The 15556-nt window shown below is 41.2% G+C and overlaps 1 protein-coding gene across 1 annotated transcript; it reads left to right on the forward strand.

The window, feature by feature from the left end:
- The first annotated feature begins 354 nt into the window (after nt 1–354).
- On the forward strand, nt 355–3476 carry LOC122130563. The gene is made up of 2 exons (XM_042705272.1): nt 355–1387; nt 3291–3476. The coding sequence occupies exons 1-2, from the start codon at nt 522–524 to the stop codon at nt 3451–3453; spliced, it is 1029 nt and encodes a 342-aa protein (XP_042561206.1). The 5' UTR covers nt 355–521; the 3' UTR covers nt 3454–3476.
- The last annotated feature ends 12080 nt before the right edge of the window (nt 3477–15556 follow it).

Below are 15556 nucleotides of genomic sequence, written 5' to 3' on the forward strand. Positions count from 1 at the left end.
GCACGTCCCGAGCCACGTGAGCTTTATGAGGCCGACTTTGTCAGGCAGTAATTGCTTACGGCCATACCACACTGAGCACGCCCACTTTCGTGAGATTGCGAAATTGTTTGTTGGCAGTAGTAGAAGGAGAAAGGCTCCTCCCAGTTCGTTTGTTTATTGTTTGTGCGTTTGATTTTTGTCTTTAGTACGTTTTTTTGTTAGTGTCAGTTTAGTTTATTTGTTCTGAAAGGGAACCCGGCAGTTTTTTAACTGTTAGGGCGAACTTGAAAGTTCAAACTTTTTTCACAATGGACGGACCTCGCGGCACTGAACACGGAATTAAAAAAGGTAAACGAGAGGATTTACCCTCAAAAACGGACGGCAGCAAGGCATCGACCAAGGACAACGGCAAAAAGACAAAGATAAAGACAACGGATTTAAACAAAGGTGAACAACGGACTGACACACGGCTAAATGACAACGGACTGGATAAAAGGATTACGAGCAAGCCTACTGATTCAAACACGGACGGCACAACGGCAATGACTTCGGATAATGGCAATACGACAACGAGAAGGAAAGTGGACTTAAACAATGATGAACAAATGGATAAAAGGCTTCACGACAACGGACTGGATGAAAGGATTATGAGCAAGCCTAATGATTTAAACACGGACGGCATAATGGCGACGACTTCGGATAATGGCAATACGACAACGAGAAGGAAAGTGGAATTAAACAAAGACGAACAAAGGACTGATGTAAGGCAAAACGAAAACGGACTGGATAAAATGATTACGAGTGAGGCAAATGATTCAAACATGGTCGCGAAGGATGCAGGAAAAGATATTGAAAATGAGAGCGATGGAGTAAAGGAGATGAGGAACGAGGATGCAGGAAGGAAAAATGCTGAGAGCAGGGTGGAAATCAGAGAAGCACGGAGAAATGAGCCAGACCGAAACAACGGAAAAGGTAAAGATCATAATGAACTTTATAATGAAAATAATACTGACAAAGAGAGAACGGATAAAACGCATGATGCAAAAAGATCGGGAATATGGCAAAGGAAATATTCTAAAGAAATGACACTGGTTTTAGAAACCGAAGATATTGAGGGTGTAAATGCAATGAAACTAATTAAAGAAATAGAGAAAGTTGTAGGGCCTGGAAAACTCTCGGCTCTGAGACCCAGGCCAAATAAGCAATATGAGGCAACTTTTGAAAATTTAGAAGATTGTGACCTGCTTGAAGATGGAGGTTTACTTTTCGATGGAATAAGGGTGGATGTTAAAAGGCTGTGCAGAACCGAGGTAATGGTCTCTTTTCTCCACTTGCCCCCATACACAACAGACGCAGAAGTGCTGGAAAAACTAATTAAGTGGGGAGTCGAACCCATCCTCCCCCTAAGGGCCGTTATATGGTACTCCGTACTTCACGATTTCGGACACATGGGAAGGGCCAACACATAGATGGAACGCCCTGGAACGCCCTCTCCGTCGTCTCCGGGGCCCTCGGAGAGCTCTCCCGTGCACCGTTGAAATTCCTGTCGGTCCGTCGTGCCGTGCTGTACAGCGACGGATACCCCTTGGCCGTGATTGGTCCGTTACGACATAATTTCCAAAGGACATCATTTCCGGAATCTCACATTTCTGGACCTCGCGTTTCCTGTTTCATTCCCTATATATCACAATACCGCCATGTTTAAAATCCACAAAAAAACTTAAGAAGATGGAGATCACGAACATAGACATATATATATATGTCTATGATCACAAACATCGAAGAGCGCATTGCGAAAGCGGTCCGGAAATATCCTCACCTCTATAACACATCGCTAAAAGATTACAAAGATGCGCGAATGACTGCCAATTCTGCAGCGGTAGAGCTGGACACTAAAGACTGCGACTGTTTCCTGTTTCATTCCCTATATATCACAATACCGCCATATTTAAAACCCACATGAGCGCCAGCATCTGACAGAGTAGGTGCCAGAGCCCGGCAGGAGCAGACAGCAATTCAAATATTTTGTCCGAACAACCTTTGGACATATTCATTCATATCATATCATGGGACATATCCAACAGCCTCATTAGAATCTGCATCGACTATGATGCCATCTGACAGAAATATCTCCATACAGTTAATTTCTTTTAAACTTGCTTTATGATGCATTTGCCGCCTGTTATCACGTTGTGACAGCTAGGATACAAACAAATTCCTGCAACAGGAAGAAGGCTGTTATCCTAAATGTGAAGTTATTTTATTCTCAAAAAACGCCCGACAGCAAGTAAAATATTTAGTCCCTCACACAAACAAGCCCCGTTAAACTCACAAGTGCGCACAAGAGGGAGATAAACATATTGAAATAAAATTATTCACATTGCAAGATCGGAATGAAATGGCCTACACATTACACACGCTAGGCATCTGTATATGCCTAAATAAAACTCACATTATATGCTACACCAGAAGAGGCACGAATAAAACAAGTCTTACCATTGAAGATCAGTTTTTTTCTTGAAATGTAGGCTAAGTACACGGCCACATTCGTTATAAAACTATCTACATAGTCCAACCATCGAGGTTTAATCCATGTTGTTGTGGAGAAAGAAGACGGCATCAATCATATTTCATTAAAGCTTCACACTTCTTACATTGGACATATCAAACAGCCTCATTAGAATCCGCATGACTATGAAGTCTTCCGACAGAAATATCTCCATACAGTACATTTCCCCTCATTAAGTGTCGTTTTAAACTCTCCAGATGACAGTTTCTTTTTAAAAAAAAAAACGTTAAGTGCACAAAGTGATTTAATTTACTCTCAAAAACGAACTTCTGCATTATATGAAGCAAACATGTTCCAGTGTTGGGAAAGTTCACTTTCTACATTACATTTTACATTTTCATTTAGCAGACGCTTTTATCCAAAGCGACTTACACATGTATACACATTTTACATTTACACTGATGGCACACTGCACATCAGGAGCAATTAGGGGTTCAGTGTCTTGCTCAAGGACACTTCGACAGGGAATCGAACTAGCAACCTTCTGATTACTAAACAACTTCTCTACCCCCTGTACCACTGTCGCCCCAGCTTATTCACGATTTCTAACTTACAAAGACGCAACAAAGCAACGTGTTTTCGACTTAAAACCGCTTCTCCACCTACTGTTCTGGCGGTGAATTGTTTTCAGCACCCCCAGCCTTCGGAGAACCATAAAGGCAACAGAAATGCTAATTAATCCGTCCTATCCGGCGGCACGCCCATCCGTAACGGAGTCTGAGTACCATACTGGCACCTTAAGGCGGCGTTACTACCCGGGCACGTCAGTGGCAGATGGCACACGTTATATTAAAGTCAGATTCCCAAAAGAAGTAGCATCGTTGCCCTACAGTGCGAGGTTCGATACACCTGACGGGCCTCAGTACTGTAGGGTAATCCATGACCGGCAGGTGAAGCTATGTTGACTGTGCCTACAACCGGGGCACATTATGAGAAACTGCCCTGAGTTCACCTGCCGGGAATGCCTGCAACAAGGCCATTATGTCCGGGAGTGCCCCGAAATGCCCCGACTGCCGCCGTGCTTTCATTAAATGGACGTGCATTAGCTTGGAGGAGGAGAGTGAAGGAGAAAATGTGGAGGAAGAGCAGGAGAGCATGGCGGGGTCGGAGGTGGAGGGGGAGGATGAGAGAAGCTCCTCAGAGGAGCAATCGGAGGATGAGGAATTCCCCTGTGCTCAGCCGCATAGAGACCCGGTGCCTGGGGAGAAGCAAGATGAACTGTGTATGGAGGAGAGCTCAGGCATCGGTGTCCTGGAGGGCATATGTGCGGCTGGAGGCACGGGGGAAATGGGGCAGGTGGAGGAGGAGACCCAGCAGATGGAGATACATGGGGGAAAAAAGGACATAGAGAAACGGCAGAGGGAGAGTTATGGTGAAATGGATGACCAGGACTTTAACAGACTGTCGCAACTGAAGCAAAGGAAGGTAAAACCACAATTAAATATTAAAGGGGTGTTGGAGGATCAAGAGAGAAGGAGAGGTGCGAGGAGAAACGAACTTGCGGGAAGGGGAGGGGGGGAAAAACAGAAATGTTGGGACTTAAAATGAGGGGTTTTAACTTTGGTATTTGTTTATTTATTTTTTTAATGGTGTGGGATTTTATTTCTATTAATGTAAGAGGAGGGATTAATCCTGTGAAGATACAAAGAATGGTGAAAGAAACAGAACAAAATGATGTAATTTTAATACAGGAAAGTAACTGGACAAAAGAGACAGCAGAAGGTTTTAAAAGAAGATGGGATGGAGAAGTATTTTATAATTACAGTGATAAAAAAGGAAGAGGAGTGGCTTTTTTAATAAAGAGAGATGTGTGTGATAAGATAACAGAAATATACAGTGATAAAGAATGGAACATTTTAACAATAACAATGGAAGAAAATAACGAAAAAATAACAGTTTGTAATATACACACACCAAATGAAGACAAGGAACGGGTGGATTTTTTTTAAGAAACTCCGGATTCTAATAGAAGGCTGGGGAGAAACAATAGTCATGGGGGATTTTAACACAATTTTAGAAATAGTAGATATAGAAGAAAATGTGTTTTTTAACACAGACAGAGGAAGAAAAGAATTAAAAGACTTGATGGAGAAGTGTGAAATGAGCGACATATGGAGAGAAAGAAACAAAGAAGTGAGGAAGTATAGTAGAGTGCAAATAGTAAAAGATAAAATAAAACAAAGCAGAATAGACATGGTTTTAATAAAGAAAACTTTAAGTGAATATGTGAAAAGGGTATATTATAAAAGATGTGGTTTTAGCGATCATGAATATGTATTTTTAAAACTGGATTTGAATAAGGTGGAAAGGGGACCGGGTATTTGGCTTTTAAACACAGAGATTTTAAAAGACAATGTATACAAAATGGAGGTTGGAGAAATGATTTTAAGCAGCATAAAAGAAATGGGAGATTATGGGGACAGTTTGGGTGTATGGTGGGATAATTTAAAATATGAAATAAAGAAATATTCGATAGGTTTTAGTCAAAAAAGAAGGAAAGAGAGGAAAATGAAGGAAAGAGGGGTACACAAAGAATTAGAAGATGAACTGCAGAAAGTAAGGGAGGGGCAGGAGGACATAAATAAAATAGCGTTTTTAGAAGATGAATTAAAAAGAATTGAAGAGCAAACTTTTAAAGGTGCAATGATCAGGAGCAGAGCAAACTATATGGTGGAGGGGGAGAGGTGTACAAAGTTCTTTTTTAACTTAGAAAAAACCAGACAAAAGGCAGAAGAAATTAAAAGTGTAAAGAATCTAGAGGGGAAAAGAATAACAGATAAAGAAGGTATTTTAAAGGAAGTACATGGTTTTTATAATAATTTATTTACAAAGCAAGGAACAAAAGAAGAAGATAGGGATTATTTATTAAACAACATTGAGGAAAAGGTGTCAGAGGAGGACAAAGAAATGTGTAACAAAGTAATTAGTCAGGAGGAAATTGAGGAGGCTTTAGGGGGGATGAAGAATGGCCGGAGCCCTGGGTTGGATGGTTTGGGGTGTGAGTTTTATAAAGTATTTAAAAATATTTTAATACCTGTTTTAAATAAGATCTTTAATGGAATATGGCAAGGAGGAGCTCTGAGTCCCTCAATGACAAGAGGAATGATTAAAATAATTTATAAGAAAAAGGGGAACAAGGAAGAGCTACAGAATTTTAGACCTATCAGTCTTTTAAATTGTGATTATAAGATTTTAGCAAAGGTAATGGCAAACAGACTGAAGCGGGTTTTACCCAGAATCATTCAGACCAACCAGGCATATGCTGTGCTGAGTACACTGTAAACAGTATTAGAGACAAAATTTGGTATGTAGATAGAGAGGGGAAGAAGGGATTTTTAATTAATATAGATTTAGAAAAAGCGTTTGATAGGGTAGAGCATGATTTTTTTATTTGAGGTTTTAAGGAAGTATGATTTTGGCGACAAATTTGTACACTGTCTGAGAGGTCTCTACTCGGATGCAAAGAGTTGTGTCAAATGCAATGGTTTTTTAACAGATTTTATTTATTTAACTAGATCAATTCGACAAGGATGTCCACTGTCAGCATTGCTGTACACTCTGGTCGCAGAGCCCCTGGGCCTGGCGATCAATGCTGAGAGTGGAATAAAAGGAATTCCGCTTGATGGTTTTAAAGATTTTAGCAAAGAAACTAAAATATTACCAGTATGCGGATGACACAACTCTGATTTTAAAAGATGAAGCCAGCATCTGGGCCCGTATCTCTAAAGAATTTTTGTGCAAAAAGTGGCTCCTAGCAGCCAAATTCTAAGAACATTCTCAGAGGCATGACGTTTTCTTAGAATTTCCCCTAAAAGTGACACGAAAATCCCAGTTAATATAAAAGCTATTCCTCAAGAGTCCTAGCGCTTAAAAGGGCTCCTAAGGCGAGATCTGCTAAGAGCAGGGAAGAGGACTTTTAGTGGCTTAGGAGTTACCCTAAGCAGCTGCACAAAATGGCCAACAGAGGAGGCAGGAGAGATGTCCTGCAAACACTGGATGACAGGGAATTATTGAGACGCTACAGATTGGATCGTGCAGGAATCATGTTTGTGGTGGATCTCCTTAGAGATGCAATTACTTCACCAACTCGACGCCACAACGCTATTACACCGGAGAAGAAAGTAATCACAACCCTGAGGTATTTGGCAACAGGGAAAATGCAACAATGCAGCAGTGATGACTTGGGTCTGTCCCAATCCTCCGTCAGCAGAGTCATCACCCAAACACTGACAGCTTTGTCACAACCTAATATTGTGACACAATTTGTTTAATTCCCGCTGGATGCCCGCACTTTACACACACATAAAAGGGCATTTATGGACATTGCAGGATTCCCTGGCGTTGTGGGTGTAATTGATGGAACACATGTGAGAATAATTGCGCCATCAGAGGACGAGGCTGTCTTTGTTAACAGGAAGAATTTCCACAGCATCAATGTGCAAATAGTGTTCAATGCGGCCTGGAAGATTTTGGACATTGTGGCTAAATGGCCAGGCTCCACACATGATGCGAGAATGCTCTCCGAGAGTGGCATCAGACAGCTTTTTGAGAGACGCTATGTGCTAGCTAATTGCCACTTGTTAGGGGACAGTGGCTACCCATGCAAACCATGGCTCCTTACACCTTACCTCCAGCCACGCCAAGGGCCCCAACTAAACTATAACAGGTAAGCCAAACAATACAAAAATCATGGAAATGAAATGCAAGCAATATGTTAGAGCATCCAAGTAGTGCAATATTTCCATCAAATAATTAAAGGTCTGTATTCTATTGTAGGGCCCACAAGACAACAAGAGCGGTGGTGGAGCGTGGCATAGGCCAGCTTAAGAGGCGCTTTCATGTTCTCCACGGAGAGGTGCGGCTGAGGCCTGAAAAAGTCAGCAAAGTCATCATAGCCTGTGCAATATTACACAATATTTGCAAGGTTAGACAGATTGCAGAACCTCTGGAGGATGAGGATGAGGATGGAGACAACGATGAGGATGGTGGTGAAGAAGATATTCACATTCCACAGGGGAACCTAGCCCAGAGTGGACTGCCTTACAGGGCAAACTTCACAAATTTACATTTCAGGCAAGCTGTAGCCCCATGTCATTTGAGAACTTGTGATGGTATTAAGAACTACCACAGTTTTACTGCACATCACCTGCAATTGTTAAATGCAAGACACAGAACACAATCTCTAAATGGTTTATTTTTTAGGTGTTCAATTTTAAGGCGGTAGTACTCCTCCTGAAGGGAAAGGACTTTTTTTTGTTGTTCAAACACATCAATTGTGAGTTGCAATCTTCTCTCCTGCAGGGATGCTGACGGAGCAGGTGCTGCGGATAGGAATGGTGTTTGATCCGCCGGGCTATCCTGAGTAGCAGCTGCAGATGGTTCAGGCGGCAAACTTGATGGGCCCGGTTCTTGTGATGGCTCCATGCTACAGAAATATATAGGCCTAGTTTAATTATTGTTTTGATTAAATTAATTTAATACAATGAGCATGGATAACACATGAAATGGCTTCTGCAATGAATAAACACTGTTGATATGAATAACCCTGTGTCCTATCTTTGCTGCATTTCAAGGGCCTGCATCATTGACGTGTCAATGCCTGTTGGCAGCCCGGTGACACTGACCTCAGAGTGTCCCAGGACTTGAAAGACAGTGTCGGCCACCTGGGACAGCCGCTTTGCAGGTGGTCCACCCCCTAGAAAGAAACAGTCAATGAACACAGTACTTAGGCATGTAAATTAACTTTGCCAGCAGGAGCAAGTTGCCAGATTATGTGGTAGGATAGTATTTTGCTCACCTGTGAGTGAGGATTCCCGCTTGTGTGCTGCAATCTCATCTTTTGCCTTGGACTGCAGCACATACCACCTTTTCTCACAATCGTCGCCTGTCCGCACCACCAGTGGAAAAGAGGCATTGATTGTTTGGGATATTGTGTCCCAGGCGCGCCTCTTGCCTTGGCTAGTGACAGTTGGGCCAAATTTTCCTCGTAACATACCTTTATGTTCGTTCACCAACTGGGCCAGCAACAAACCTTGCTCCTCAGTCCAGTTCGGCTTGCGATTCCTTTTTTTCTCCATTTTCTGTGTTTGTAGGATATTTGTTAACAAGCCTTCATAAATAGACCAGCCAGCAATCACAGACATTGTTAAAAGCTGAGCTGTGTTACCCTCGTTAAGACCACACTGAGTTGTAACGTTGCAATTTCTACTTCATTAAGGACAGCCCCTTGAGATAGGCCATCTTGTTTTCAATGGGGTCCATATGGAAGTGAAAGTACAAAATATGCCAGCTAGGATATTAATATGAGCAAATAAGACACAAATCATTATTTGAACAGGGTGTAATGAGCTTAAGTTTTCACATATTTTAGATTCTAATGTTAGGCTATAACCCCTACAGCTTACTATTCATTTTCCAGATATTTTCTTGAATGTGAAATATTATTTACAATTATAGTCTGCATAAGATTAGAGTGTATAATTATGTTTATTGATTTGAGGGTACATCCTTTGCTCATTATCACCAAAAGTTCATTTTCATCAAACTTGTAGATTCAACCAATCACGGCTTTTGAAATGATGACTCATACCTAGCAACGGGGTCAACCACACCTCCTCACTAAGATAGGATTTTTCATCCATTCCTGGCTCAGAGTTCACTGAAAATGTTCTGGAATCACTTCTAAGCTAAAACTCCTGGCAAGGAATTTTTAGGTTAAGTTAGGAGCTCTCTGAGAGGATTCTCAGAATCTTTAAGGATACGGGCCCTGGAGAGCAATGAAAGTCCTGGAGAGATACTGCAAAGGCTCAGGCGCTAGAATGAATCTGGGCAAAACTGAGTTTTTAAACATAGGAAAAGATAACGCCGTGTCAAGGACGTTACCCTTTAAAGAAGGAAATATAAAAATTCTGGTAGTTAGAGTAGGGATGGATGAAAGGCAAAACGCAAAGTTGATGTGGGAGGAGACAATCGGGAAAACTAAGAAAAGATTTACTTTTTGGAGGAGGAGGAATCTAACCCTCAAGGGAAAAATTTTGGTCTTAAACTCACTCTTTTTATCCAAAATATGGTACGTCCTTGGATCGGTCAGTTTGCCATTACCTGTCTTAAAAACCTTTAAAGAAATGGTGACTGCTTTTATTTGGGACGGTAAGCCATCCAAAATAGCCTACGAGACTCTGATCGGGAGGGTGGAGGAGGGGGGTCTGGGATTGCTCGACCCACTCTTAAGACTGAAGGCCCTTAGAATTAAGGTAGTAAAACATTTTATGGGGGAGGGACATAAAGAATGGAAAGGGACTTTTGAATATTTTTTAAACAAAAAATTTGAAATGGGGTCTTCAGGAAAATATGACGGTCGGCATCCCAGACTTTTATAGGGAAGTTTTAAGGGCTTGGGGAGATTTTAGAGAAGCGATAGATTATAAACCGGAAGGGAGGGATGAGATTTTAAATCAACCTTTGTTTTTAAATTCAAATTTGAATAGGGGGCATTTTTATGTAAAGAGGTGGTTTGATGCCGGGTTCCGTACGATCAGAGATCTCTTTTATGAAATAAAACCAGGGCTCTTGCCATTTTAAGCTTTTATGGACGAAATTGAAAGGGTTGAAGGGGAAATTGAGGAAAGCACAGTAAAAAAGGAACTTGAAAAAATTAAACAAACAATACCGGAGGAGTGGTGGGAAAAGATGAATGGAGAAAAAGGTGGAGGGGAGGAAGAAGGAACTAAAGTAATGATGAAAGATACTGGGATTCCTTTTAATGTATGCATATTGAAGCAGTTTTATACAATTTTTAGGGACAAAGCTTTTATTAAACCTAGGGCGAATTCCTATTGGAAAAATATTTTTACACGGCTGGAAGAGGAGAAAATATGGAGAAATGTAAGAGCCACATTGAAATGCCCACTTTTAGAAAACTTTGACTATCTTTTAGCACACAATTGCAATTTTAATGAGATGAGGCTTTTTAAAATTGGTTTTGCAACTGATTAAATATGTAAAGTATGTAGAACGGAAAAAGAGGGCTTGAAGCATATGTTTTTTAAAAGCAAATAGTTGGTGTGTTTTACGGAGAAATTAAAGAATATATTAATGGGATTCGGGATGGATGGGCAATATGTGGAAGAACAGTGGGAGAAGGTGTTTTTATTTGGTGCTTTTAACAAAAGAAACAAAAAAAGGAACCAGGCAGCAAATATATTTTGGATATATGCAAACTATTTGAGCAGGAACTGCAAAGAGTGATTAAAACACTGTATGCCTATTTTACTTTCAAAGATGATATAGAGACTTTTAACCAAAATTGTGTTTTTAGCAACCAATTTGTATTATTAACATGGGAGGGAATTAAATTAAATTTGCCTGATTGTTCTTAAGATCTTCTGCCTGTTTGCTATTGTATTTATTGTTAAGGTTAGAATTGGGGTTAGGGTAAGGATTGGGATTGGGGATAGGGTTAGGTTTAGGGCCAGTATTGGGAGTTAGTCCCTGAATAGGGCCCGATTGAAGGAGGGGCCATTCTGCCTCATCCAGTGACTCTGTCCCTCCAGGATTTAGTGAAGGAGATTTTATAGAATCTTCCACGAGCGAGGTAAGGGTGGCTATGGTGGCATTGATCAAGCAATGCTTATACCTCGCTCTCCCATAAGCCACTGCCTTGTCCAATGCCACTCTAGGAAACTGAGGCAGGTCTTGCAGCCCCTCCGCAATCACACAATCGTAGTGGTCTTTTAGAATTTGTAAATTACAATTCATCCACTCATCCGTGTTTTGCTGAACCCTTGCTGTTGTATCCGGGTGGGGGGATGACGGCTTAATAAAGTGAGTCAATTTATTGACTAGCCTGTACATCCCCACGGGGAACCTGCCTGATTGTTTCGTCCGCTCTATTACTTCGGCATGGTTTATCGCCTGAAGCAATCTGAGCAGACGATTTTCAATCTTGTTTCCTGCATGCAGGTTCTGTGGTCCCCCATGATGGATTGTAGTCCGACCTCTATGACCATTCTGGGCTACCCCGACCCACCCTCCATTTCTAGACATCATGTAATGCTACACTCAATGGATGAAACATTAAACAAGAAGATAAATATCACAATAAAATGTTAGTACCCAAAGACTTAATTTCCAGTTATTTCCACCAGCACAAGATATATGCTTTTGGTTAAGAAAAATCAGATTGTGAGAAGAGGGACTTGTACAAAAAATACAAGTAACCCTCAACTAACACATTGCACACTAAAAAGATATTATTTGTTTATTGCTTTTCCCTAGCCATCAGACACTCCGAACGTCACTCGGTGGACACACTGTGCTCTCAAAACCACACAACAATTCTTTAGGGTGAAATAAATCCACTTAAATCTTTTTAAAGGTGAAAAAATGTTTTCTTCAAACTACAAATTGTGTAAGGGAGCGCTGATGATTTCAGGTCTCAATATTTCCTTCAGTTTTCCTTCGAAAACAAAGTGCAAATATGCAATACTATGCAAATTTGTGCAAATATGCAATACTATGCAAATTTGTGCAAATATGCAATACTATGCTAATCTTTAGATGGTGTAAATAAATAATAATTAAAAAAAAACCTAATGACCAAGGTCATAAAAGTGCTAAAACGTCAATGGGACTAAGGCCAATACATATTTGGGATAAAAAAAAAAAATCACTGAAAAATAGTAAAAAGTAAGAGAATAAAAGAGTGCTCCTGACGTTTCGGCACCACGTGCCTTCTTCAGAGGAGAATTAAAAGTGAGGAGAAAAGTAGGAGGCATTTATAACCTACCTAGGCGGGGCTACCAGGGAGTTCCTGATAGGCTGGAACTCATCTGGCAGTCTAAAAACACACCTATCTAATCACGCAATAGGACTCACCAATCTAATTAAGATCAATAACCGTCCCTTATCGGGAACTAGAGACATCGTTAAAACATCGTTTTAATTGACAAAAAAGTCGAGAAGACGTTAGAGATCCCGTAAATAACACCAACACCAAGTGAACTAAGCACACCACTAAATATCCCCCAGGGTGTATTTTTTCCTTTAATTAATTTGGGTCCCTTGTTACAAAAACATTTAAAGGTCCCAAGATGGATCAAAATGTTCACTTTGTTGTATTTACATCTTGCCCTAATGAGTTTAAAAACCAAGTGAATAGGAGGAGATCGTGGCACTGGCAGGTTAGGTGCAGGGGAAAAGTGCTGGCTGCCATCAGGCAGCCAGAATGCACGGGCTCACAAGTCCCTATAATTTATTTTAACACTTATGGTTTCTCAAACTAGGATGGGGTTTGTCATTGAACTCTGGTTTCTTCAACCATCTACCTTCACATACACACGCTCTTTTGGGCCTACCAGGTACGTCTTTACCTTAGAGGCTTCAATTCGAGGTAAGTATTGAATGTGGTTTCACCATTAACTCTTCTGTTTTTGTTTTTCAGATTCTCTATGTCCTTGAGGGTCAACGATGGAGGTATCCCGGCTATCACTGGAGGAGGTAAGTGGGTAATAATTTATTTTTTTCCTTTGTTTAACAAATAAAGGGGGGTCCTGGAGAAACTTTCATAGGGGAAATCAACACCTCTTAATGTTAAAACACAGCTAAAATATAAATAAGTGCTATGTTCCCTGGGGGGGCCTCAATTCATGTGGAAGTCACCCCTCAGGGTAAAACCACATACATACTAAAATATATAAATAACATAAGGTGTATTTCCCATTCCAAGACCACTTTAATACCCATGTTAAGAATCTACTCCGGAGTCACGTGGGTACGCCGAGCAAGATGTCAGCGCAGTAGACGAGCTCCGCACACCCACCAATATGTACTATATTTTACCGCATGAAAATCCACAACTTTTAGCAAATTAATTATCCTTGACGTTCACAACTTGCACCTGAGTAAACCGAAGCTCTTTTTTGGACCCAAATGGCGACCACGTCGAAGTATTTCAAAGATACGGATGCATGCCTACCAGAAAAAATCCTCCGCCCGAAGAGAAGTTGACTTCAAAGTCACCGACGCCGACTCAGCCAGTAAAGCAAATCTTAGGAGATACTGTAAGCCTGGATAACATGTTTTCCGAAATCTCCAAGATGAGCACCATGCTACAGGCAGTTGCAGCAGACATACTAACTATTAAAGAAACAACAAATGAGTTAAAAAACACGGTGAATGGCATACAAGTAAGGCTTGATGAGGCGGAGGGGCGAATTTCCCATCTGGAGGATAAAACCGACCGGCTTGTGAGCAACGGAGAACATAATGAAAAAAAGATGGAAGTCTTATGGGATCGCATTCAAATGCTTGAAAACCACAGCAAGAGAAATAACGTGAGAGTACTGGGGCTGAAAGAAACATACGAGATGAACGGCACAATGGAGGAATGTGTGAAGAAAATGTTGAGTGTCGGGCTGGGCGTTGATGTTGAAGGTGAATTTGAAATAGAGCGGGCTCACCGTGCAATGGCTCCTACACCCAACGAGAACCAGCTGCCTAGGCCTGTGGTGGTTAGATTCTTACGGCAAGCAGCGAGGGAGAACGTTTTGAAGGCTGTCAGAGAAAGACGAGGACTTGAGTGGGAAGGACTGAGACTCTCCGTGTTTCCAGACATGTCGAGGGAATTGGCTGAGAGGAGGAAAACTTTCACGGCCGCGAAGAAAACACTACAGCAGCTTAATCTGAGATACACACTGGCTGACCCGGCAACTTTGCAATTTACTTGGAAGGGGAAACACCTGAGCTTCACGAGCGCCAAGGAGGCTGAAAGATTCATCAAAATGAACCGGGATGCAGATGGGTGAGCATGAACGTTTAGTCTAAAAGCAGAAGCATTGTACAATAAAGGGTGACATGGACAATGATTTAAAAGTGGACAATGTGTAACATACATTGGTGGGGGTTTGGGTTTGAACCTGTATTGCCTGAGCGAAAAGCCAGAGAGAGATGGCTGGAGGTGTAATACCCCACGGACCAAAACGTCCGTTATTTTTCTTTCTTTTTTCATTTTTCTTTTATATTAGTATGGCTGGAGAAAAGCCAGGGGCCCCAGCTAACGTTTTGTGGGGCTTGCTTAAGTTTAGCCTTTTGTGTTTTTTCCTTTCCTTTTACGAAAGTGTTAAAGTTTATACCGCAGTTTACAAGCGGGTTTGTATAGAGATGTTTTTGGTGATGACAGACAAAACTAGCAGCGAGATTACTTTTATTAAATGGATTAGAACTATATACAAAAACCCTAAGGCAGCGGTGATAACAAACGGTGTAATCTCACCTCCTTTTAACCTCACCAGAGCTACTCGACAGGGCTTTCCCCTGTCGCCATTACTATTTAACATTGTACTGGAACCGTTGGCTATTGCCATCAGAGCTAATGCAGCTATTAGGGGGGTGGAAGGAGGAGGAAGAGAGCACAAATTATTATTATATGCAGACGATATTTTGATGCTGATAAAAGACCCATCAAATTCGATACCACACCTGATGAACACAATACAATCTTACTCCAGATTATCAGGATACAAAATGAATTGGACAAAATCGGAAGCTATGCCTATATCTGGATTATGCAACTCAAGTTTACTGACAAATTTTGGCTTTAAATGGGTATCAAAAGGGATGAAATACCTGGGAATCAAACTAAGCAGCGAAGTGGAGGAAATGCCTACATTAAATTTAGAACCGTTGCTGCAAAAAATCAAAACAAATTTGGATAAATGGGGGAAACTCAGGCTTACATTATGGGGAAAGATCAATGTGGTGAAAATGGTGGTTGCACCGCAGCTTAATTATGTGCTTATGATGTTGCCAATAACTATATCTCCTCAGGTCTTTAAACAGTATGATACAATAATTAGAGAATTATTATGGGACAGGAAAAGACCCAGAATCAAACTCAGCAAAATGTGCTCTCCTAGGGACAGAGGGGGCTTGGGACTGCCACACCCGAGACTAAACTATGTCTCCTTTGAAATGGCCAAACTAGCCAAACACTGGAACAAAGACAACCAG

Source organism: Clupea harengus, unplaced genomic scaffold (genome assembly GCF_900700415.2).
Source record: "Clupea harengus unplaced genomic scaffold, Ch_v2.0.2, whole genome shotgun sequence".
Taxonomy (NCBI): domain Eukaryota; kingdom Metazoa; phylum Chordata; class Actinopteri; order Clupeiformes; family Clupeidae; genus Clupea; species Clupea harengus.

Bases quoted from the DNA above. Each gene is read 5' to 3' on its own strand.
- LOC122130563 (XM_042705272.1), top strand. From the start codon at position 522: ATGACTTCGGATAATGGCAATACGACAACGAGAAGGAAAGTGGACTTA. The intron at 1,388-3,290 runs GGCCGTTATATG...TGGCACCTTAAG, and splicing joins GAACCCATCCTCCCCCTAAG to GCGGCGTTACTACCCGGGCA.